The following is a 26,885-nucleotide window of genomic DNA, read 5'->3' as shown; positions in this document are numbered from 1 at the left end:
AAAATTTATTTTAAATTTCATAATATAGAATTCGTTTGCAGATTAAGAAATTTAGAAAATCATAAATGTATTTCAAATTAGATAGTTTATAATATATTTCTAAATAATCAAATCCAAAATGTATGAGAATTTGAGACTGTGTAGTATGGATTATGTTTACATATAGAAAGTGTAGATCTTTCCAACACCCTCAATCGAAGTGAAAAACGAAAACAGGGGGTGTAGAAAATAATTACCCACAACTAGAAGTCCAAATCGAATTGAAGGCCCAGTATTGTAGAATAGGCCATGGCAATACCCATGTCTCTTAAATGGGACGTTTCTTCCTGCACTTCCATAACTTTTGTCTGTACTCTCATAAGTTTTACTTTCTCTTTTTCTCTTCTTACTCTCTCAAATAATACAATAAAGAATGTGGATGCACTCATATGTGTAATTGAGAAGAGACAATAATCACAATGACTGCAATGGCGATGGCGGGAACATGGTGCAATGAGAAAAGATATTTAGTCTTTTTGTTATTAGTATAGGGTTCAAATAATAATCTTGGGAGTACAAGAAACAAAAAACCTCCTAATTTTTTTACATAGTGTAATGGGCTGGTACATTCTTAGAACCAGTTTAAGAGCGTTACTCCCTCCACCACCAGACACATTGCTCCTTACACTTCCTCATTCCTCTTTTACCTCGGTAAAATATTTAATTCTTGGTGGTTAAAACGTATTTACTTTCACCAACATCCACCCATTATATCAATGCACCCCCGCACTCAAGCACTCCCAGATTTTTCTTACTTCTTAGTGGTGGTGCCAAGCAGAACGTTCCTAGTGAATACAGAGTTCAGTATCCTTAAACAGATATGGGATATTCGTAGAACACTTAAACGAATCTTAGAATCCATGGACGGATATCGACATCAATTAAAGAGTAAACGGATGTCAATATTCGTGAACATTTCTCTTCTTTTTTATTGACACACACTAACACTAGTATAGAAAGGGCTTTAGACGTTTGTTATTTTGGGCTTTTAACGTTAGATCCCGATCCGACGTCTTTATGGGTGATGTTAATGGGACGTCGGGACTCTACAGGTCCGACGTCTTTATAGACGTCAGATTACACCAAAACTGACGTCTATAGACGTCGGACATGGCAAACATGGCATTAACCGACGTCTACTACAGCTCGTGTCTTTGGGTAGCGTAGTAGTACCTTCTTCCTTTGCTTGTTTCCTCATAAGAAAAGCTTGCGCCTTTTGGACCTCTTATGGCATTTCAACCGAAAATCGAATCTGGGTCTTTGCCTAGTTCCATTCCAACCGGCAATGAAAACGAATACGCTGACATGAGAATTAGGTAGGGACCCAGGTTTGGTTTTGGGTTGAAATGCTATAAGACATCTAAAAGACACAAGTTTTCCTTACGAGGAAACTAGCAAAGGGAGAAGGTGCTACTACGCTACCCAAAGACACTAGAAAAACTGCACCAAAACACAACGAAAATTCATTTTAATCGGTTCAAATGGAAGATAATCCATCAAAGACTAATTTAATAGGAGTAAACGTAAGTTTAAACGGTTCAAAGAGACAAAACGCACCTAGAAATGCAATGTCACGGAGAGAAAAGGCGAGAAGGAAGACTATGAAGTGCGCGTAATCGCAGGTTCGATTTATGATTTAACAGGAAACCAGACGTCGGGCACAAGGAGCACCGACGTCTATTCGTGACTAGACATCGGTGACCTCACTAATATGACGTCATTCGATTTAAAAATTAATATTTATGGTGTATATAGACGTTGGACGTAAGGGGAGCCGACGTCCAAAACAACTCTTCACCTACCCTGTCAGGCTATTTAGACGTCGGATGGCGGGATCAGACGTCCATATGGTGGAAAAAACAACTTTTCACCTACCTGCCAGGCCTTTTGACGTATGTTGCAGGGGGTCGACGTCGATAATCGTATATAGACATCGGGGATGACGGTATCAGACGTCTATATGGCGGAAAAAAAGAACTTTTCATCTACCTGTCAGACATATAAACGTCTATTAGGAGGGGCACTGACGTCTATAATATTAGAGACGTTAGGAACCCTCCTAACCGACATCTATATGCCCAACTTATTTACGAAAATGTCACCGATCAATAATTTACATTGGTTATTTTGTGATCCCACTACGACGTTAAAGGCAATTTTGCACTAACCAGTTTTACCTTAGTGTTCCGCATCTGGATCAGTTCAATGTCTCGTATAATTCCCTTATCGATCCCCTTCCGAATCGATTTTCGAGTGTGGACCAAACCGCTTTTATCGGGAACTCACTCTATAGAAAGCCCTTGCAAAGTTGCCCCGAAACCGAGGAGGGAAAGAGTAAATTGTCTAGTGGTGCCATTGCGGGTATTGTGATAGGTTCCGTGGTTGGTTTGCTGTTGATTCTGCTGCTTTTTGTTCTTTTTGTTATTTTTGTGTAGAAAAAGGAGTGGGAAAAAGGATGAAAGTGTGTCAACAGGGAAGCGTGACGAGGGAGGTGAAGTGTCTCGTAAAAAGAGTGCTGAGAGTGGGAATTCTGGTTCGACAGTGGCAGGTTCGGTGGAGAAGATTGATGTTCAAAGCAATGGTGGTGGAGATAAGAGTTTGGTGTTTTTTGGGAATGTGAATAAGGTGTTTAGTTTGGATGAGTTGTAAAGGGCTTCTGCGGAAGTGTTGGGGAAAGGAACAACTTACATGGAGACTTTGGAAACAACGAAAATGGAAGCAATGGGGAAGAGAGAAATAAGAAATGGAAAGAGCAGATAGAAAAGGGGAAGAGGGAAATTGAGAAATGAGATTGTGGGGGCATAACAACACCCAACACAAAATTAATTCAATTCGCGAAAAAATATCAATCATCACAATATTTGAGAAGAAAATATTGAATTTATTTAACGTTTTAGTAACATAAAAAATTCATACTAAAATTTAACAAGAAGAATGACTTTTAAATTATTTATCACTTTTACAGTAACTAAATTTTTTTATAAGAATAAAAACATTCATTCATTTTCTTTTCGATGTCCTTTTTCATTTGATTTTTTTATTTTCCTTTTTTCTATCTCATCATTTATGACCTGTTAAACTTATTAATTAAATAGTATTAGACTTGATTCACACATATCAAATTTTCTACACTCAATTCACTGCTATTTTTATTAGTTTCTACAAGTAGAATGTTAAATCTAGAAACTTCTATTGTGAAATAATTTTTAATTGTAACAAGTAAAGCTATATTTGAATTATAATAGTAATTTGAATTATAATTATAATAATAATATAAAAAACATTTAAATTATAATTAAAAATATTTAAATTATAATTATACTATTGAAAAAACATATACAATTTTTATAACAAATTTATCTAAGTTAAAATATTAATTGAAAGAACAGGATAAATGAATAAGAGTATGATTATAGGGAAAAATCTGAACAACTTATTATTGTATCTAATATTAAAAACAAATATGATATTTGGTGTTAAAATAATTACTCCACTTAGCTGACTTCATTAGCTCAAATTAAGAATCGTGACAACTCGAAAATAAGAGTGTTATTCTCAATATTAATATTTAGTTGTATAGGGACACAAATTGTGATTTATCTTTGAATACACCGGAAAAAATCTAAATTAAATTATACTTTCAAAAAATTAGATTAAGATCTCAAAAGAACTAACAACCCCAATTATCACGCAACAACAAATTAAGAGTTTCATTCATAAAAGAAAAAACACAAAGAAAGTGATAAAAAAATATATAAAGGGTATAAAGGTATAAAACTATTCCTAGAACTGGAACGAAATCAACATAGATTACAGAAATACGAAGAAAAAAACACTTATCTCATGCCACAAATTTAGTCTATTGTGAAGATATTTTACGAAATTAGATTCTGATTTTTTTTCTCCTTTTCAAATTACAAGTATGCTTTGAGTGATTTTCTTTTATTATCTAAGCTACTCATATGTAGTTGTACAAGTTATCCCATTGATTTTTTTTTTCCAAAAATTAAGTTTTAATTTATGTACAAGCTAGTTTGATATTTTAAAGAAATTTATTTAACTTTTTATCGCAAAAAATGTTTATAGAATTTTTTTTCGAGACAAATGTAAAAGAAGTTTTCTGTCTGCATCTTTTCATATTTTTACTACGTCTACTTTGAGTTCTTAAGCAAAGGGATTTATTGGGTTTGTTCCCAACAGATTTTTCGTGTTCATATAAAAGCCAATAAAATTAAATGATTCCAAGAAGCACAAGTTGAACTCATGTTTGTTACTACAAGTTCATGAAAAGGACTCTTCTGTTCAAAGATAATGACTTCATTGAACTAAACGAAACCAATTCCAATTGTACCAAACAGAGGTTAAATCCTTTCTTTGTAGAATTCAAAAATCCCAACATAGGAGAAACCAAGATGATGACTAGGTAACAACAAACATAGTTAAGAATGCCGACTAAGGTCTATATAAACAGCACTCCTAGAATAAGACCAACATTAGAAATTTGTTTCTTTTCCATGGCTCGGTTTGTCCTTTACTTTTAAGCTATCATCTTCTTTATCTTCTTAACCTTAGGGTGTGTTTGGAAATATATTCAATATGCTAGCTATTATCTCAATATGTTATTTGTCTTTTTCATTATTACAACAATTCTTTTCTTTTGAATAAAAAATAATTAAGAAATTGAATTCACTTATGAAATTATTGTATTTCTTCATATACTTTTATTTTCCTTGTACGTTATAAATCCTAAGACTTTTTTTTAAGAGTACTCGGTTACATGTATAAAGATTACATGAATATTACTAAATAGTTTTAATAGGCTTTCAATTTCCATTCAACTTTGTAACAAGAGGTTATTCAACATAACATAGATGTGTCTTAATACTTTATACTTTTTATATTCATACTTTTTCCTCTCTTTTTTTTTACTTCTTGTTCACTCTAACTAAAATCATAAAATTAGTAGCATATTACAAGAAAACTATATATTAGCTTTCAAATGATAGTATATCCGAAAGTGCAATGCTATTAGGTTGATTAAGTCACTCTAATGCAATGCAAAAGAATAGTTTTCTAAAATATACAAAAGCGTAAAGTTATTTTTAAATTTAATTTTATATCATATAAATCATATGAATTGGTTAAGTTGACACTAACTAGAGTCTATTTAACTTGCGCTGAGTCGATCATAATAAAATCTACTTAATGTTAACACTAATATTGTCGACTTTAAATAAATGTTAACTATTTTTAATAAATATTGTCATATTAGTGTTAGATTAGACAACTCTAACGGTCATGAATATTAAAAATTAATAATGTTAAGATCAATTAGTTTACATTAATTTTATTTATTTATTTTTAATTTATATTTATTTAATTTAGTATTGACTAGACTAATTTTATTTTATTTATTTTAGTATTTATTTAAATTATTGTTAACTATGCCAACTTTAATATAATATATCTTTAATATTTTATAAATCCATGTGTGTTTGTGACATAATATGAACTTTAAATTATTTCCAAAGGTTCATATTCAAAGATAACAAATTCTTTTACAATTTTTTTTGGTGCATAGGTTCTATAGAAGGGGCTGAGTTTGTCTTAAACTATTTTCACACAATACAAACTAAGACACTTTAAGGCAAACAACTCAAGCATTAATAGTTAAAACTTTTTTGTTTCAAGAGACATTATTTGTTTACAAAATCTTTTTTGATTTATATTTGATTATCTAGAAATATTTAGATGATTGTAACTTGATTAATTTTTAGAAAAATCATAAAGAATCAAACTAATTAAAACAATTAACACACTTTTTTTGGAAAATGCATAAAAACAATTGATGAATTGTATGATACATTGAATTCTCTGATCATTTTACATGTTGAGTTGTCTTATGAGGACATGTTGAATCTACATGTGTCATGTATTTGTCTAGTTCTTTGTTAACACTTGATAAACAAAAGTTCCTCTACATGTCATGTATTTGTCTAGTTCTTTCTTAACACTTGATAAACAAAAGTTCTTCAACTTGAGTGTCTTCTTCTAAAATACTTAACATGTTAGATGAATAATCACATATATATTCATTAGTATATAATGTTTGTTATTTTTAAGAAGTGAACTTTAAGTATAACTCAGCTTCACAAAATTGACTTGTAAGGTGAGGTTTGCATCCACTTATATACTCTAAATTAGCCTTATCTCTAGTCGATATGAGACTTTTTACATGCCCCTTCACGTTGAGGTATATACATCTCGTGTGTGAGACTAGACATTAATGAATGATACGATAACAGTTCAATAGCAAGTGGAATGGTATGCCCAACAAACATAAATCTAGTTATGATAAGCTCTAACTCTAATATCATGTTAAGAAGTGGACTTTAAGCCTAATTCAATCCAATAAGACAAACTGGTTTGTAAAGCAAGGTTTACACCCACACACACACACATACACACACACACACACACACATATATATATATATATATATATATATATATATATATATATATATATATTCTAAATTGACTTTATATCTAGTTGATACGAGACTTTCAACAATATCATCAAGAGAGTAAAAGTCATCCTTGAAGATGATGTCAACTCTATCTTGTGGGGAACCTTTGGAGCCATCATGGAGCATGAATTGAAGAGTAATGTAGGATATCTAGGTCATTGTATTCAACCATGTAGAGTAGGTTTGTTTAAAGATTGTATTAAGGCCTAAGTAGCATATGATTTTCCTCAAGTTAGACATCCAAATCAAGTGGAAAGTGTGTGCCATGTGTCATGCTTCCATTGAAGAGAATTTGCTTTTTAGAAGTGGCCACATGACACTCAAGGAATGGATAGGATTATGTCTTGTGAGTGGTCACATGTCCTTCCATCATTGGAGAGGATTTATGAACACTTGTCTACTCCTTAGAAGGCCTCATTTTTTACCAATGAGAACAAAGGAGGGAGATCATGATTTTAGGGTTAGAAGGAGACACCCTTGCCCTATAAATAGAGGTGTCTCTGCCCTTGTATTTCATCTTGGAATTAAGTAATGTTATGCTGCTAAATTGTAGCATAAACTTCCTTGATCAAGAATAAAACAACCCTAGAGGTCCTTCTAGTCACCTATCTCATGGAGTTTGTCTAACCTTTTATTGAACCATTAAACTACACACCACAAAGTAGTGAGCTATCTCCCTAACCACCACCATTTGCACAACATATCACATCTTTCCACCCGATTTTCGCAACCATATCCACCATAGGGACCATCTCCTTGCATTCTTCTAAGTTTTGAACCAACCTAACTCAAGGAGGTTGCTATTACCACTAGATTGAACATTCTTAAAGTTTAGACTGTTTTTAATTGATTTATATATATATATATATATATATAATTTATTTTACAATGTTACTAAATTAGGAATTAGTTAACATATAATTAAATTTGTCACTTGTGTATACTTTTATAAGTTTAACGAAATTTATTTTTAATTATTTAATACCGAAAAAAATCTTATATTTATAGTATATCAAAAACTTATATTTATAGTAGATCAAAATAAACCATAGTGAAGTTGATTGACCAGTGCATCAATATATCTTGATTGCGAGTTGTATGATAAGCAGTTGTGGGTGATTACTTGTCTTGAAAGAAAGTGTTTTGAGATATGCTGAACCATTGAATTGTTGTTTAAGCTGAGTTACATTTTGTTTTGCTTGAGGACAAGCAAAGTTTCAAGTTTGGGGTTGTGATAACGGTTGATTTCACCGTTATTTAAGAGTAAATTTTGATATCAAATGAACCATTTTTGACTTAGAAACTTGTTTAAATAAGAGAGTTAAGGTTACACTTGAAGATTTTATTAATAAATCCCCTTGGTTTTGTAGGAAATTGGGATGAATTGGAAAAGGAGTTAAGTTGTCAAGAAGTTGGAACTCATAAAGGACAGAAAGAGCACCAAAAGAGAAGGTTACAGAAGGTCACACTCACGCTTGGGCGCCCCTTTCATGACCCTCAACGCTTGAGCTTTGCAATCACGCCTGGATGCCCTTTTTGGGGCGTTGAGCGCCATCTTTCCTGCAACGTTTCACGCCTGAGCGCCCTCCATTGGACGTTGAGTGCCATTCTCTCGCAAGCACGCCTGAGCGCCCTAAGTAGGGGTGTTGAGCGGTGGCAATGTTGGCCTATGGCCTAATTCACCCTATTTAAGGATTAGCTCGACCTAGAGAGGGCATCTCTTGACAGAATTGACACAAATCCAGATTTTCTCCAACTCTATGAAGGCAGAAGTGGGTGCAGAAGCTCTCCTCTTCAGTTTTTAGGGTTTTTCTATCTTTTTCATTCCATTGTTCATCTTCTCCATGACGATGGGGAACTAAACATTCTTTGTTGTTTGGGGATGATGTAACCTTGTGAACTCTCATGTATTTGAATTGATTCTTATTTATTTATGCTTCTTTCATTAATTGTTAGGGTAATTCTTCTTTGCTCAATGCTTGTTATGTTTAACTCATTCATGGGATGATTATTGGTTTTTGTGATATGGACACATACAGGGAAACCTAGTCTAGAGAATTGCTTCCAAAAGTAGTATTGCCTAGACATAGGGATATGAGTTTTGGTTATCTTAAGCTTTTGTGCGTATGTAATGCAGAATTAATTGCTAGAGAGACAAGACATTGTAAACTAGTAATTAAGGATAGGCTTTCTTCGCCGAGACATCGGGTTTTTAGTAATTTAGAAAGTGATATTAACATTAATGAAGAAGATGAATTCATATATGCATGAGAGGAAACTTGGTGAAATCTAAACCCAACAACATATTCATCTCATATTTTCAAAATCATCCATTCACCTTTGTGTTTTTCTTTCAATTGGTCAAAATTGCATTCATGTTTATTTCTATAGCATTTGCATTCAAAACCACTGAATTGTTCTTCAAAAGTCTTAATTAGTTGGGTAATCACATAATTGTTTAGTGTCGTCAGTCCTTTCGAAAATGATACTTCGTCTTACCATTTTATTATTACTTGATACGATTCGGTACATTTGCCGATATTTTAACACTAACATAAGATATTTTACACAATATGGCAGATACTTCCCAAGTAGGGATGACAACGGGTCGGGTCGGACACGGATAGTGTCTACCCGCAACCCGACCCGACAAAAGAAAACCTACCCGCTATCTGACCCGTTACTTTCACAGATACCCGCTTAAAAAATATCTGCGGATATCCGTGGATACCCTCAGATACTCGCAAATATTTAAAAAAATTATTTTTATAAAATATTATAATAAAACTTAAATAAAATTACAAAAAATATATAAAATATAATATATATTAAATTAAATATAAATTAAAATTTAATTTTAATTATATTTAACCTTATAAAATATAAATTAATGTTAATTTTAATTAAATTTAACTTAATAACATATAAATTAATTTTTTATTTTATTTTTTGCGGGTAACAGATATCCGCGAGTACAGATAGTATAATATCCGCACCCGACCCGTTTATAAACGGTATTAAAATACCCAATACCCGTAACCCACGGATAATAAATATGTACAATACCAACTATCCATCACGAATTTTATTTACAGATATTCGTGGGCGTATATTTTTTTTCTATCCCTTTTCCCAAGAGAACAAATCTATCACGAAACAAAACATACCAAATACATAACACAACAATAAGCATAATCCGTGATGGGATTGAGACTTGCACACAGAAAACTAAAAGATTTGGCCATCGCTTAGAAGATGGGGGCACCAACCAAATAAAAAAAATCCGTTGTATGTAAAAATTCATTAAAATTAAAAAAGTTTGATACGGAAAACAATATATTTAACCAATATTAAATGTCATTTATGTAAATTTTAAGTTTAATTCAATTTCATAAAATCAATTTACTAATATTTATCTTTAGCTATATATTATAAATTAATTTTGTTATACAGAATTTTTAACAAAAATAATTTAATTTTTTTATATCTTCTAAATCTTTTAAAAATGAAATCACAATAGAATTGTAATCTTTAAGATCGATTTGGAATCCAAACATTTATAATATTCTTTTATTCTTCTTTACACTATTAATATGTAACTGTTTAAATAGCTTCAAAATTTGATGAAAGTATAAATGAAATCATATAAAAAATTCCCAATACAGGAGAAACCTAAGATCACTCCAGAACAAAAGGAAAATTTAACATCAATCGATGGTAAAATGCTGAATAATGTGTATATAAACAGACACTAGGACGATCAGATTGACATTAGAAATCTGCATCTCTTCCATGGCTGAACTTGTCCTGTATTTTTCAACTCTTATCTTCTTTATCTTCTTAGTCTTCATAGTGAGAAAAATAGGAAACACAAAGAAAAAAGTTGAGGACACACCTTGTGACATACCCCATGGACCTAGAAAACTACCTATTATAGGAAATATACATAATCTGTTATTCTCTCAACCCCATAGAAAATTAAGAGACCTGGCCTTAAAATATGGATCCTTGATGCATCTTCAACTGGGAGAAGTTTCTACTATTGTCATTTCATCCGCTGAGTGTGCTAAGGAAGTGATGAAAACCCATGATATTAACTTTGCCACAAGGCCTAAAGTCCTAGCTATTGATGTAATCTGTTACAACTGCACAAACATAGCTTTTGCTCCTTATGGACATTATTGGAGGCAGTTAAGAAAAATTTGCTTGTTGGAGCTTTTAAGCCTAAAACGTGTTAACTCATACCAGCCAATCAGAGAAGAGGAGCTCTTCAATCTTATCAAATGGATAGATGCACAGAAAGGATCACTGATCAACCTCACTGAAGCTGTTCTTTCATCAATTTATACAATTGCTTCAAGGTCTGCCTTTGGCAAGAAAAGCAAAGACCAAGAAAACTTTATATCAGTGGCTACAAAAATAATCAAAGTTACTGGAGGTTTTGACATTGGAGATTTCTTTCCTTCTGCTGTTTGGCTGCAACATGTCACTGGCATGAGGCACAAGCTTGAGAGGTTGCATCAACAAGCTGATCAGATAATGGAAAACATCATCAATGAGCATAAAGAGGCAAAGTCTAAGGCCAAAGATCACCAAAGTGAAGCAACAGATCTTGTGGATGTTCTCATGCAGTATGAGGGTGATAGCAAGCAGGATTTTTCTTTAACTAGGAACAACATCAAGGCAATAATTCTGGTAATGATTATAATCTCTTTCAAATACATTTTATGCTCATAATAATATTGCTCAGACTTTCTAAATGTCGGACACTTTTTCCCTCGATATCTTATTTTCCACTTGTAAGAGCTCTTAAGTAGTGAAACATTTGCCTAATAACTCTAGAAGCATGCAGTCTGTTTATTATTTAGTTTTAACCTCTTTGGTTGATAAACTATTTTTAAGGACATTTTTGGTGCTGGCGGTGAGACATCATCAACAACCATAGATTGGGCGATGGCTGAAATGATGAAGAATTCAAGAGTAATGAAAAAAGCACAAGCTGAAGTTAGAGAGGTATTCAAATTGAAAGGAAGGGTTGATGAAAATTGCATCAATGAACTCAAATATTTGAAACTAGTTGTGAAAGAGACCTTGAGATTACACCCTCCAGTTCCTCTTTTGCTTCCAAGAGAATGTGGTCAAACATGTGAGATACATGGCTATAACATACCTGCCAAAAGCAAGGTCATAGTCAATGCTTGGGCAATTGGAAGAGATTCAAACTATTGGACTGAACCAGAGAGGTTTCATCCCGAGAGATTCATTGACAGCAGTATTGACTACAAAGGGAATAATTTTGAGTACATTCCTTTTGGAGCTGGAAGAAGGATATGCCCTGGAATCACATTTGCATCCAGAGTTATGGAACTGGCCCTTGCAATGTTGCTGTATCACTTTGATTGGAGGCTTCCATGTGGAATGATAAGTGAAGAATTGGACATGAGTGAAGACTTTGGAGTCACAGTTAGAAGAAAACATGATCTGCTCTTGTTTGCTTTTCCTTATCTTCCTTTGCCTGTCTCATGAATTTCACATTAAGCAACAAACCCTTGGTGATGTTGAGGTCGTGCACTTTGATGCTATCTTAGTAGTTGTAATCTTTGAATAATTGAAGATAAAAATCTTTCATTTTTCCTTTAGTTGATGCTTTTAGTTTTTATATTATTTTCATGATCAGTAGTAGTTTCTAGAGTCATGAGGCATTGTATTTTATTATTATGTTACTTAAGTGTGTTTGAATATGAATTACATTGCATAAAAATACAAATATCTGTTTGTTTTTTTTCAACTAGCGATTGATTCAATGAAAAAAAGTTCCATAGAAACAAAAACTCCAAAAACCACAGAGGTGGCGTTAGATTCATAGCATATCATAGAAACATAAACTCCGAAAAGATCATAATGAATGAAAAACGTTCCATAAGTACATGTCTTTTCACACTATATGTCAATTATGCGTCCTTTCTTGCATTAAAAGTTGTTCTTAGTGATAGGTACTGACGATTACCAATCACAGTGCCTTGAAACTGAAGAGGTTGATTTAGTTATTGTCTTGTCCTCTGTCAACCTTCTAATACTTTTACTTTCTCTTTTATCATAAAACAAACAAATGGATGAGTTAATAGCCACTAGGGTTGAGCTGGTGAAGCTGATCTTCATGAATTTTTGGTTGTAGGCAATATGCTGAGAGATAACATCATGTGTGCAACAGGATCTATTAATAGAAAGTTCACTACCAAATGCCTCTGTTCACATGTGTTAATGTAAAAGGATTTGTGCCAGATTAATGAATGGAAAAGGTGGAAAGTTCAGACATAGATGTCTCATAATACTTCATACTTTTCATATTCATGCTCTTTGTTTTCTTAGTACTGAGGGACATAGGATGCAATGTGTATCAGTCAGGTAAGGGGTATTGAGTGTAATTAGGAATTCAGTGTAATTTTCTTAATTATTTGTTGTCAAATCCAAGTTTCATAAAATATATGAGAATGATTGCACTAAAATACAATAGTTATCCCAGGTTCTGCAATTTTTTAAGCCATATGATTTTGCTAAGGAGTTTTTAAAACCAAATGTTTGTCACTTGATGTACTATTGCAACAACTATTTTGTATATAGAAATATATCTCTGTTTCTAGTTGTTGGCTGTTCTAACATTATTGTCCATTTTGAGTGGTGTTTCATTAATCAAATACATCAGAAAAATGCAGAGTATATTGCAATCAAGAGATTACTGATACCCAATAATTGACGAAGAAGGTTCCACAATCTGTATATGAATTGCAAACAAAATTTCTTTGGTAGAACTAAAAACCTTGATCTGAGTTTTATTTCCACATGGATCTTCAAACCTTCTACTTCATATCCATTCTCATTTTTATGTTTATTGCACACAAAATAATAACAAAGAAGTCTGCCTCAACTCCAAATTTGCCACCAGGGCCGTGGAGGCTACCAATCATAGGGAACATACACAACCTCGTTGGCTCACTTCCCCATCGTAGACTGAGAGATTTATCAGCAAAATATGGACCCTTGATGCATCTGAAGCTTGGAGAGGTTTGTACCATTGTGGTTTCATCTGCAGAGTGTGCTAAAGAAGTGTTAAAAACCCATGATCTTATCTTTGCATCAAGGCCTCCAATACTAGCTTCAAAGATAATGTCTTATGATTCTATGGGCATTGCTTTTTCTCCTTATGGTGATTATTGGAGACAGCTAAGGAAGATTTGTGCGTTGGAGTTATTAAGCTCGAAACGTGTCCAATCTTTCCAGCCAATCAGAGAGGAAGAGCTCACTAAATTCATCAAAAGAATTGCTTCAAGAGAAGGGTCACCCATCAATCTCACCAAAGAAATCCTTACAACAATATCTACAATTGTTGCAAGGACAGCCCTTGGAAGCAAGTGTAGGGACCATCAAAAGTTCATATCAGCTGTAAGGAAAGCCACAGAGGTTGCTGGAGGTTTTGACTTGGGAGATTTGTACCCTTCTGCCGGATGGCTTCAGAACATCTCAGGGTTGAAGTCTAAGATTGAACAGTATCATCAACAAACTGATCAGATAATGCAGAGGATCGTGGATGATCACAGAGAGGCTAAGTTAAGTGTTGCACAAGGCCAGGGTGAACAAGTGGAGGATGATCTTGTAGATGTGCTCATGAAGGAGGAGTTTGGCTTAAGTGACAATGGTATCAAGGCGGTGATTTTGGTAAGAGTATTTACATCTCCCATCAATGTTATTTTCATAGTAGACAATGATGAACAATTCTGATCTTTTCCCTATGTGCTTAGTTTTATTAAATTGCTGCTGTGTGCTAGTTAACTTCCAAACTGTGATTAGAAAATTTATCTACACAAACAACAACCAAAACTAAGTTTCTACTTCACACTAACAATTCCAAATAAGAATAGGTCAAGGTTGTATATAGATAAATTTATTTATAATAAGTACTTACAAGAAATAAAAATGATAAAAAAACTGAGAGGCTTCTCCTTGTTAGCAGAAATTAGTTTTGCATATCGAAAGCAAAGAGTTTAGTACAATGAAGTTTAAGTTTACACCACTCCAATTTACAGCAAGTCCTAAGCTATCCAGTTGTACTTAACTAATTCATTATAACTTGGGCTAATTTCATTTAATTTTCTTGATTCTTCTTCCATTGCAAAGAATAATAGTATTCTTGCAAGTGTTTCCTATAAAATTCAGATGAATAATATGATATGATGAATTTGAATTAGGATATCTATGGAGGGGGGAGTGAGACATCATCTACTACCATAACATGGGCAATGGCAGAGATAATAAAAGATGCAAGAGTAATGAAGAAGGTACAAGCTGAGGTAAGAGAGGTATTTGGTAAAGAAGGACAGCCTGAGGAAAGTGACATGGAGAATCTAAAATATTTGAAATGTGTTGTGAAAGAGACATTGAGATTGCACCCTCCTGGTCCCCTTCTACTTCCAAGAGAGTGTGGAGAAGCTTGTGAGATAAAAGGGTATGAGATACCAATGAAAAGCAAGATCATTATCAATGCTTGGGCCATTGGAAGAGACCCAAATCATTGGACTGAGGCAGAGAGGTTTTATCCAGACAGGTTCATTGAAAGTGGTGTTGACTACAAAGGCAATAATTTTGAGTATATTCCATTTGGAGCTGGAAGAAGAATGTGCCCAGGCCTTACATTTGGCTTGACCACTGTTGAGTTTCCTCTTGCATTGTTAATGTACCATTTTGATTGGAAAGTTCCCAATGGAATTAAGAATGAAGATTTGGATATGACTGAGGCTTTTGGAATATCCGTTGGTAGAAAACATGATTTGCAACTAATTCCTGTCACTTTCCGTCCTTGAAAGAGCTCAGATTAAACAAATTTTATATCAACGGTTTGTCATCTTTTTCTTAGCCTTTCCATTCTACTGAATAAATATATATATGTATTTGGACACCAAGACTGGCTTGTTGGAAGATCACTAATGATATTTATAGTTTAAACATGAAATTTGTTTTGGTTTCGAGCAAAACTGTGTCCAATAACTATATATTATACATTCTTCTATCGAGTGACAAAACCTCGTAAACTCAGCACTTTTAAGTCGTATTTGTTTGGGAATAAGCATAATTCAAAGGATGTACATCTGTTGATGTCTTTCTCTAATATAAGACAATGAAAACATGGTTGAGTTGACAATTTTGAGTTCTAAAAGTTTAGTCTTTAGAAAATTATTTGAATCTGGCAGTAATATTTTTTTATATTTTAAGAAATTGTTTTGGTTAATAATGTTTTAAAGTAAGGTGGTTGCATAACCAACACGTAACTTATTTTCTTAACGTGATAATGTTGAGTTAAGCATTTGAATGAAACTCAAATAGAATTATATTTATTATATTAAAAAAATATTAATTATATAAAAATATATAATAAAATAACGCGTTATTAATATTTTTCTTGGGACAATGCTCGTATGATTAATTTGATCAAATTGTAGCTATTTTACTGTAAATTAATAATATCTTATGATTCAGTCACATATCAATACATTACAAAATAATTATGTGTTTGCATTGGTTTCGGTTAAGGACCAAATCAAAGTTTATGAAACTGAAAGAAACATTATAATGAAAACAACGGCTACGGTACAAAGCTACAAACACCCATCTGCCCACGTAATCCCTTACGTTCCGTTTGGAGTGAAATTTTCATAATGTCCACAAAATGTCATGATTTTGTAGAAATTTCATAATTATATGGTTTAAACAATAAATAAAAAATTAATCATATTTTTATTCATTATTATATTTGTATTGTACACTACTGAGTATTATCCAATTATAAATCAACCTCACCACAGGTTGACCTCTTTCAATATCACAAGCTACTATTTTTTAAGTTAGCGAAATTTGCATCAGTCTAAATGATTTACTGGCTCACTTAAGTCAATATAGGTGGAATTTCATACACTAATAATTAGCTTAAAAATAGTATATTTATTGAGATAAATAATTTAATCCATTCGTTATCTAACGTATCTTATTAACTTAAGTGTCGAATGTCGGATGTCTTTTATAGACATAATACGAACCGAAGAAAAAATCATAAAATTTGGGAACTAAGTATGATTTTTGTTTTATTATTCTTAATAACCGTACTATTATTATGTTTATCAAAATAGAAAAAATGGTAAGTAAAAAAAGTGAAAATAAAAATGGATTTTAAAATAAGAAAAATGATGCATATGCATATCTTAGATACCTTAATTGATTATAGAGAAATTCATATTATAAGCGTTGTTTTTTAATTTTTTTGTTTATATATTATAATAATGATGATAAATAATAAGAACATAACATTAAATACATTAAATAATAAGTTATTGATATTAAACACAATTAAAATAAAACATTAATGAAAAAAATAATTAATTTAGATTTCATATTCTATTACTATTATTCTATAAAGTAGTTTATTTTAATATATTATTATTTTAAAATATTTTTTATTTATTTATTAGGGCTTAATATTTAACTCTAATTTATACTTCCATATTATTTTATATAAAATGATTTTAAAAAATTATTTTTTAAAATTTATAAAAAATATTTTACTACATCAATCACATTATTATAAATTTTTAATTTATTTTTTCTTAAATTCAAACATTTTTACTCTTATTTATTTATTTATTTATTCGTCTTCTTTTCCACTCTCCATTCTTATCCAAATAAAGGAGGAATGTTGTCCTCTTCAATGTATATAATCTGTGTCCACAAATTCTCAGATGAAAATTCTCTAATCAGTTACTGAGTTGGTAGTTTGTTTTCATTCGGAACCATGGAAATTGGTGTCGAAAACATTCCCTCACTTGCAATCTTACCTTTGTTCATCTTCTTGTTCGCAGTGTTTGCCATATTCTGGAGAACAAAAACTAAGTCTTCAAACTCCAAGTTACCACCAGGACCACCAAAACTAGCCCTTATAGGAAACTTGCACCAGCTTGGAGCAATGCCTCATCATGGCCTGGCAAAACTTTCACACCACTATGGCCCTCTCATGCACATAAAACTTGGTGCACTTTCCACCATAGTGGTGTCTTCCCCTGAAATGGCCAAGGAAGTGATGAAGACACATGACATCATTTTTTCAAATAGGCCTTATCTTCTTGCAGCAGATGTTATATCCTATGGCTCCAAGGGAATCAGTTTTTCCCCTTATGGCAGTTACTGGAGGCAGATGAGAAAGATCTGCACCTTTGAGCTACTAACTCCAAAGCGTGTTGAATCATTCAAAGCAATTAGAGAAGAGGAAGCATCAAAGCTTGTTAAAGAGGTAGGTTTGAGAGAAGGGTCATCTACGAATGTCAGTAAGATGATCAATTCCTTCTCCTATGGATTGACATCAACTGTAGCTTTTGGAAGTAAATCCAAAGATCAAGAAGCTTTCATAGCTGTTATGAAAGATGTCTTAAAAGTTGTTGCTGGTTTCTCCCTGGCTGACTTGTATCCTATTAAAGTGCTTCCAGTTTTGACTGGATTAAGGTCTAGAGTTGAGAAGTTACATCAAGAAGTGGATAGGATCCTGGAGAAAATTGTGAGAGATCACAGGGTCACTGGTTCTGAAACAAAGGAAACCAATGAAAAAGAAGGAGAGGATCTTGTTGATGTCCTGCTAAAGCTTCAGAAGCAGAACAACCTTGAGCATCCTCTATCCGACAACGTTATCAAAGCAACCATTTTGGTTAGTATTTGCTGTTACAAATCACATAATTTTCCAAAATAGTGTTGGAAGTCCCACTTCCACTAGGACCAAATTATAATATATATAAGTAAGGTGCAAACCTCACCTTACAAGCCGATTTTGTGGGGTTGAATTAGGCTTAAAATCCACTTCTAACATGGTATCAGAGCTATGGTTGGAGATGGTTGAAGCTTATCCTAGCGAGATCTATGTGAGCATTAATCGTTTTTATAGGTTGAGTTAGACTTAAAGTCCACTTCTAACCAATAGATTCAAATATACATCTTCAAATGTTAAATAACTCCTCCTGTTGACAGAGCATAAGCAAGATTCATAGCATACTTAGATTTTGATTACAAACAAAGTTTAAGTAAAATCTACCTATGTTGTTATAACACAAACAAAAATTCAATTCATTTTGCCTTCTTATTATCTTTTCCTGTAAGTTTATCTGAATATAATGTACTAGTTCAGTAGCTTTGCAACAAATAGTAGGAAAATATGCTCAATTTAGCGTTTGTTTCAGGATATCTTCAGTGCTGGAAGTGGTACTTCAGCTAAAACCACAGATTGGGCCATGTCAGAACTTGTGAAAAACCCAAGGGTTATGGAGAAAGCACAATCTGAGATAAGAAGGGTGTTTGGTGAAAAGGGGCATGTAGATGAAGCCAACCTCCATGAACTGAAGTACTTGAAGTCAATAATCAAAGAAACACTGCGACTACACCCTCCTGTTCCATTATTACTACCAAGAGAGTGCAGTGAGAGATGTGAAATCAATGGGTATGAAATACCAGCTAAAAGCAAGGTTATTGTTAATGCTTGGGCTATTGGAAGGGATCCAAACTATTGGAATGATGGTGAGAATTTTTGTCCAGAAAGGTTCCTCGATTGTTCAGTTGATTACAAAGGTGCAGATTTTCAGTTTATTCCATTTGGTGCTGGAAAGAGGATGTGCCCTGGAAGCACTTTTGGCATTGCTAATGTTGAACTGTTGCTAGCAAATTTACTTTTTCATTTTGATTGGAAGATGCCTAATGGGAATACGCCTGAAGAGCTTGACATGACTGAATCATTTGGCTTGTCTGTTAGAAGGAAACATGATTTGTGTTTGATTCCTTACATTTGCCACTCATTTGCTAATTACAACCATTGAGTGAGGAACAACTTGTCTGTTTCGTAGATCAACCCACCTTTTTAAATAAACAAATCATTAGATATTGATAAATTTCTTATTTTATCAATTATTCCAAATATTAAGTTTGAAATACTTCTAACTGGAGTTTAAATATATTCAATTGAAGAAAAAAAATACAACTCCTCATTTACAGTATATTTATGAAGTTTTTAAGTGTATATTTAAATTTTAGTTGAAACATTTAAGTTAATTTTTGTTAGATATTATATCAACTTGTTTGATATATATTTTTTCAATTAATTAAAAATATAATTCATTTAAAAGTTCTAACTAATTTAAAGTTATATTGAATTTTCTTTCGAAGTCCAGGTAAATTTAACTTAATTTCTTATAGAAATTCAAACCTACTATAAATCAATTCATTGGAATAAATGATAATTTCATCCTTTTCAGGCCTGTGGCAAATATATCTGGAGTTTTATTATTTTAGTTAAACGACTCTTTTTTGTTTATATTATTTATTTTAATTTAATATTTTATTTTTTATATAAACTTACATGTGTTATTCAAAATGATTATCAAATTTAAAGGGATACTATTTAAATAAAGAAACCAATTTTTGACCATACTCCTTGAAGGTTGAAACTCTTACTGTTAAGCGTGAATAATTTGAGTATAGTATTTTTTTTCACTTTAAAGAATAACACTTCTAATGTCATGAAACAATTGATTCATATTATAAAAATTGTATAACCTAATTTATTTATGTACAAGTTAATTTGTTTAAAGTTCTATCATTTCCTTAAAAAATTTGTTATTAAGTTATGTAGAAATGAATTTAATTTATGAATGTTTTTACTGATTTCAAGATATACTCATATTTTTTACATGTTTATATTAGATCTTTTATTTTAAAGTCAATGTGTTTTCTTGTATAGTAACCCAAACACTCTTCACCAACTTGATCATGGAAGTCTTTGGTAGAGGAGTTTGTCAAGTCACTTTGAATACTCGATCCTCAAAACTCTCGTAGTCATGGTCCTAGCATCGCAATGACTCACATATTTCTTCATGCAACTCTTTCATAATATATTAAGCTTGATTAAGATTAACGCATTTGGGGAGGGGAGGGACGTTGAATACCCTTTTTTGAATAACTCATCTCCCATCGTCACGAAACCTGGTTGCAATCCTTGTTATCCTTTGTTGATTTTATTCGGGATGATCTCATCTTGCAGGTATTGGATGATGAGTCCTCTAAGAGCTTTCTTGCTATACAGGATTGTGTTTCAATAGAGGGGATGTCAATATCTATGGTAGTATTGTTCGATGGTGGTTCTTCTACTTTGTGCTACTCACTTTTGAGAGTATATTAACCATGAAATTCTTGGTTCTTGGGATGTGTTGCAACATCACTTCTTCAAACTACTAAATGTAAATCTTAATGACGTAGAAGTATTGAAACAATAATGAGTCTTGTACTTGAAATTCTCTAGTTAGATGGTCAATAACAAGTTGTGAGTCACTTTGGCATATAATCTTGTTGATCCTTATGTCTTCGGTCAAATTAAGTCTGATAATAAGAACTTTGTACTTAGCTTGATTATTGGACATCTTGAAGGTGAAACAAAGTGACTGTTCAATTAGGATGTTGTTTAGTCCTTCAAGGACCACTTTTATTCCTCCTCCTTTTATATTAGAAGAGTCGTCTACCTTAATTATTTTATAAATTTACAAAACCTCTCACAAGTTAACAATACGTCACATACAATAAATACTATAATAATTGAATCTACTAACATACTTAATGAATGATGATTATTTATAATACTTGTATGAACCCTTATTCGTTGTAGGTCTAAGATTCATAGGTGTATCTTGTTTTAAGGTTTTTCTACTTGTAATAAATTACCTTAATCCCTTATTACTTGACATAATTTATGTTTCTTAAGTTAATACTACGATTAGGATTTCATCACATGAATTGATCAAGGTGTCTTCCTCCTCAGTACCCTATATAGGAAGCATTTATTATTATTTTTTATTTTAACTCTTATAAACAAAGAAAGTAAGAAAGGTTACAAACCTCCATTTTAAATGCGTTCTTTCTAAATACATTATGTATATAACTTGTAAGTATTTTATGAGCATATAAATTATCACTTGTGAAAGTTTAAATTTAAAATCTTGATACAAATATTAACTTGAATATATTGCAAAATTTTACTCATAAAAAGTTATTTAGAAAAAAAAAACTAATTATTTGGTAAATTATAAGTAAATGTTATTTGTCTATTTTAACTAATTTTTTTGTTAAGTTTAATTAATTTAGCATAAAAATGTTTGTATTCAGCTACAATGTATTATAACTAAAATAATTTTCAAAATATAAATTTAATTCATAGTTAATTTTTCACTTAAATTAAGAATCCATATTATATTTTATGGTAAAATTATTTTTAAAATAGTAAAACTTAAATTGTAAGAACCTGAAAAATAGAGTAATACAGTAGATAAGTGGATTAAAATAATGAGACGAGCTTTTTAGTTTTAAAATAATCGTATAATATAGATATAACTTACTAAAGCTTAGTTCATTATCTAAATCACTTCATCTCTCTAAAAACTTCGTTCTTTACTCGTTCTCTACCTTCTCTCTAGAATTCCTTCTCATTGAGCTGTCAGATTGACGATCAGGAGGTGCCCAGACGTCCACGGCGTTGAAGGCTTCGTAACTGACTGATCAATTTCTCAATTCCAGCGGGTAAGCTGTTATTATCAGATATTGAGACGTGTGGGGCCAGTTGCTTATGATATAGTCATGCCACCCCAACTGGCGAATCTTCATTCAGTGTTTCATGTCTCACAACTCAGGAAGTATGTGTCTAATCCATCTCATGTGTTGGAAGCTGAAGATGTGCAAGTAAGGGAGGATTTGTCTATGGAGGTGCAGCCTGTCAGGATTGTGGAGAACTGATAAGTGCAAAAAAGTAGTTAATTTTCATATGGAATTTTAGCACTTATGTTTTGAATTGAGTACATTTGTATCAATTTTCCCCAATCTAAGAAAGATGAAATGTAATCACATGTTTCTGAGTTGTTGAGTAAAAGGAAATCATTTGATCCCTAGTTTGTATACATTTCAGGTAAACTAAGAGAGAAGAGCAAATCCTGCAACATTTCGCCCAAGCTAGAATGATTTCGCTTAAGCTAGACTTGTCCAGGAAGCCATTACCTTAAAAGTCATTCTCGCTTAAGCGAGAATATTTTAGCTTAAGCGAGAATGACTATCTTCTCCAAAAAGTTTCTTCTCGCTTAAGCAAGAATAATTTAGCTTAAGCGAGAATTCGGGCAGTTTATATATTTACGAAGCAGAAAGAAAAAACAAAGACGGAGAGCTACGGAGAAAGAAGCACCCAAAGAGTTTTTCTTCCACTTTAGTTGTAGGATCTTCTTCTTCATCTCTTAGAATGCTAATGGCTACTATGAGTGGCTGATCTCTTCTCTTGGGATTGAATGTAATCGATTCGAACTCGGATGTAATCTGGTGATATTTATATATAGCATTTCTGTTTTTATTCAACATTGGTATTTTTGTTCTACTCTTAATGCTTGATTCTACCTGATCAATAGTTTCATGAATGTGGATTTTAGACTTGACTGGAAAGTATTTCTAAAACCCTGATCTGAGCAAGAATACTTGATATTCTGTGATGCTAGGGATAGATTTCAGTTTATCAATTGCTTATAACACTTGAATATAATGCTGGACAGTTTGTTGGATATGTGAGGAATCAATATTCAAGGAACTGGTCTTATGAATTTTATATGCGAGGAATCGATATAAATGACTTTTGTGTGTTGCATCAATGTTGGTAATTTCAGTTGTTATATGTTTGTATTCATCCAGATTGCAGACGAGTGAGATAGATGAATTCAATCCCAACTTCTCATATTAATCTTCGTTAAGTTATTCGTTGTTATTATTTTACTTTCACGCAACGTAGTTTTATTTATCAACATCAATCATGAATCAAGTTGAACATCCTTGTATATATACTGTTTGAGATAAAAATTTATCTGTTTAATCGAAACTGTTCCTCGTGGGTTCGACACTCTTACTCAAAAATCATTATACTACAGTTGACTATTGGTACGCTTGCCAAAAGTCTAACAAGTATTTTTGGCGCTGTTGCCGGGGAACGGTTTCTTTTGAATTTTTAAAAAAGTTATCTCATCCAGCTTTGTGAATATATTTTTTTTTCTTTTCTTCTTAATTAGATAGTTTATTTTATTTTCTCATTTGTACTAATCCTTGCTTGAGCTGTTTTGATTTATGTTCTTAAGAGGTCAGGTTTCTAAAGATCAATTAGCATTTGACCCAGAGATAGAAAAAACCGCTCGAAGAAGTAGAGGCAAAAACAAGAAGAAGCAAGGAAAAACAAAGGAAAAATCTTCCAATACTTCCATCACACATCAGGAAACAGAAAACATGGCGGAAGAAGGACCAAATCCACCTAGAAGAACACTTGGAGACTATGCTATGCAACAAGGGCCAAGATATTTTTCTAGCATAGTAATACCGCCCACCACCAAAACTTTGGAGATGAAGCCAGCTTTCCTTAGCCTAATCAGTTCTCATCAATTCACTGGAATGGATAATGAAGATCCATACATTCATCTCTCTACATTCTATGAACTAGTAGGAACTATGGGATTTGAAGAAGGAGATCTTGACCATGTATATATGCGTTTGTTTCCTTTTTCTTTGACAGGTAGAGCAAAGGAATGGCTTAAATCACATCCCAACCAGAGTCTGAACAAGTGGAGTGATGTAGAAGATAAATTCTTGAACAGATTCTTTCCACCTTCTCGTTACATTAAGGCAAAAACTGAGATTTCTACTTTTAGGCAAGGACAAGATGAACCATTCTGTGAAGCTTGGGAACGATTTAATTCTTTGTTGAGGAGATGCCCCAATCATGGTTTTGAAGATATTGCTCAACTAAACATTTTCTGCAATGGTCTGAGGCCAGACACCAAAATGATATTAGATGCAGCGGCTGGAGGAACAATGATATCTGTAGATGCAGAACAAGCAACAAGAATCATTGAGGCACTAGCATCTACAGACCATAAAGCCCAACATAACAGACAAACAGTTCAGCGGAAAGGAATTCTTGATCTCAGCACTACAGATGCAATTTTAGCTCAGAATAAAATTCTGACTCAGCAGATGGAAGCATTAACCAAACAAATGGCTAACTTACCTGAGCAGTTAAAAGCAGTACAATCTTCTCCTAGTCAACAACCCATGAGATGTAACTTCTGTGGAGGTGACCATCCCAATGGTCATTGTTCATATCAAAGTAGCCCACAAGAAGGAGAAGTTCAATATGTGAGTAATCAAGGAAGATCAGGGAATTTCTCTAACAACAATAACTTTTCACAAGGATGGAGAAACAATCAAAGTCAGAATTTTGGATGGAAACAAGATGTTGGTCCTTCAAATAGACAACCTCCTTATCAGCATCAACAACAAAATCCTTCTGTGTATGAAAGAACAACCAAATTAGAGGATACTCTAGAAAAATTCATGCAAGCTTCTATGATCAATCAGAAAAATACAGAAGCTTCAATAACAAGAACCAAACCAAACAACTTAGAGGTAAAACCATCAGTCTAGTCAAAGTTGTATGGGATAGTAGGACAGATGATTCCACTTGGGAGTTAGCGGGAGACATGAGGGAGTCTTATCCTCACCTGTTCTCTAGTAAGTCTAATTTTCGAGGCCGAAAATTTTGTTGTTGGGGAGAATGTAAGAACCTGGAAAATAGAGTAATAGAGTAGATAAGTGGATTAAATATGAGACGAGCTTTTTAGTTTTAAAATAATCGTATAATATAGATATAACTTACTAAAGCTCACTTCATTATCTAAATCACTTCATCTCTCTAAAAACTTCGTTCTCTACTCGTTCTCTACCTTCTCTAGAATTCCTTCTCACTGAGCTCTCAGATTGACGATCATGAGGTGCTCATACGTCCACGGCGTTGAAGGCTTCGTAACTGACCGATCAATTTCTCGATTCCAGTAGGTAAGTTGTTCTTCTCTTTCTCTCCGCTGTTTTCAAACCTGGACCAGACAATCTCTACTGATTGCATGTGTTTTGGGTGTTCTCCTGTCCATTCTCTGTCAAATTTTAGCTCTCAGAGTTGTTCTTGGTCACCAATTGGTGATTTATAGGGTCCTGTTGAGTTTTCTTGCGGTGCAAGGTACTGTAGAGGTAATCCGGCGAGCTGGGCTGTGAATCTATGAGGTAAGGGGAGTTAGATTTTTACTTGAATTGATGGTTTGATAGGTGTGTGTATTGATCTCTGCATATAGTTGTTGTTTGAGCTGAAATGTAGTTTTTAGTATAAGTAAATTATGTATGAATTGATTGTCAAATGATGAAACTGTGAAATGTGGTTTGTGGGCTGATTTAGATGTAATGTAATTTTGTAATTGAGTAAGTTAGAAGTTTGTATTCTGTTGTAGTAGCTATTATTGATAAAGTTCAGTGTATTGGTGGTGGTTTTAGGTCATTTTAGAGGAAGTGAGATGGTGAAATTGGGAATTAGAGCTCAGTGGCTCTTTTGGTCTGTTTAGGCATTATAGGTAAGTCATTTGTGACTTGTAGGAGTCTTTTAAATGGTCAGAAACATGTGCAAGTGATAGATTTTGATTTGGCTCCTTAAGTGGTGAAATTGAGTGTTTTAGAGTAGAAATTGGTTCATAATCTCATTAGATTAGTGGTAGGCATGTTTAGAATCACTTAGACAAGTCTAATTAGGTGTATAATACAATCTAGGAGTGTTAGAAGTTGAAGAAAGTGGTTAGAATATGTATTTGGTGTTTGAGCTGCATAAATCTGCAGAATTACGTTCTGCAGATTATGCAGACTCACTGTGCAAGTAGTTTCGCATGGCGAGTCGCTATGATAGGGTGCTCTCTGCCAAGGGCATTCGCACAGCGAGTTGGTGCGCTGTGCGGATGACGTGAGAGGTTGCTCTCTGTTGGTTTATTCGAATAGCGAATTGGGCGTTGTGCGAATGGTTGGGATGGGTTGCTCTTTGTCTAGTGATTCGCTTGGCGAATCAAGGCGCTATGCGCCTGCTAGTGGTCTTGAGTTAATTCTAATTTTATTCGAATAGCGAAAGGGACGACATAGCGAGTGGTATGGGAAGGTTGGTCTCTGTTTGGGGTTCTTGCATAGCGACCGGGGTTCGCTATGCGAGAGGTTGAGGTCTGGTACCTCTGCGAGTTAATTCGCATAGCGAGACAAATTACTATGCGAGTGACTCCTGGTATCGCCTTGCGAATTAGGTGCGCAGAGCGAATGATGGTAAGCAGGTTTCTCTCTTTTGCTATTTTATGGGATGAAATTCTATTAAATATTG

The 26,885-nt window shown here is 33.1% G+C and overlaps 4 protein-coding genes and 1 non-coding gene across 6 annotated transcripts; 4 read left to right on the top strand and 1 right to left on the bottom strand.

Moving 5' to 3' along the window:
* Positions 1-10,290: 10,290 nt before the first annotated feature.
* LOC108342334 (cytochrome P450 71D11) lies at positions 10,291-12,881 on the top strand. 2 transcript variants are annotated; one of them, XM_052878754.1, is made up of 3 exons: positions 10,291-11,263; positions 11,471-12,131; positions 12,744-12,881. In XM_052878754.1, the coding sequence occupies exons 1-2, from the start codon at positions 10,361-10,363 to the stop codon at positions 12,092-12,094; spliced, it is 1,527 nt and encodes a 508-aa protein (XP_052734714.1). In that variant the 5' UTR covers positions 10,291-10,360; the 3' UTR covers positions 12,095-12,131; positions 12,744-12,881. The 2 variants fall into 2 exon arrangements, with proteins under 2 accessions (XP_052734714.1, XP_017435580.1); XM_017580091.2 differs by lacking the exon at positions 12,744-12,881 and having other exon boundaries at positions 11,471-12,207.
* Positions 12,882-13,294: 413 nt separating this feature from the next.
* Positions 13,295-15,584, top strand: LOC108342480 (cytochrome P450 71D9). The gene is made up of 2 exons (XM_017580264.2): positions 13,295-14,281; positions 14,812-15,584. Exons 1-2 carry the CDS (start codon positions 13,409-13,411, stop codon positions 15,421-15,423), a joined length of 1,485 nt encoding a protein of 494 aa, XP_017435753.1. The 5' UTR covers positions 13,295-13,408; the 3' UTR covers positions 15,424-15,584.
* Positions 15,585-17,315: 1,731 nt separating this feature from the next.
* LOC108342337 (cytochrome P450 71D9) lies at positions 17,316-19,549 on the top strand. Its single transcript, XM_017580095.2, has 2 exons — positions 17,316-18,305; positions 18,832-19,549. The coding sequence occupies exons 1-2, from the start codon at positions 17,403-17,405 to the stop codon at positions 19,459-19,461; spliced, it is 1,533 nt and encodes a 510-aa protein (XP_017435584.1). The 5' UTR covers positions 17,316-17,402; the 3' UTR covers positions 19,462-19,549.
* A 4,386-nt stretch (positions 19,550-23,935) lies between these two features.
* Positions 23,936-25,129, top strand: LOC128197525 (uncharacterized). Its single transcript, XM_052879579.1, has one exon. The coding sequence runs from the start codon at positions 23,936-23,938 to the stop codon at positions 25,127-25,129; it is 1,194 nt and encodes a 397-aa protein (XP_052735539.1).
* LOC128197623 (small nucleolar RNA R71) lies at positions 24,327-24,432 on the bottom strand. Its single transcript, XR_008250251.1, has one exon. It is a non-coding gene; the product is annotated as a small nucleolar RNA R71 (small nucleolar RNA).
* Positions 25,130-26,885: the final 1,756 nt, after the last annotated feature.

This window comes from Vigna angularis, chromosome 6, assembly GCF_016808095.1.
Source record: "Vigna angularis cultivar LongXiaoDou No.4 chromosome 6, ASM1680809v1, whole genome shotgun sequence".
In the NCBI taxonomy this organism is placed as follows: Eukaryota; Viridiplantae; Streptophyta; class Magnoliopsida; order Fabales; family Fabaceae; genus Vigna; species Vigna angularis.
Note: the sequence above shows the minus strand (reverse complement) of the source record. Positions and strands in the feature narration are given on the sequence as shown.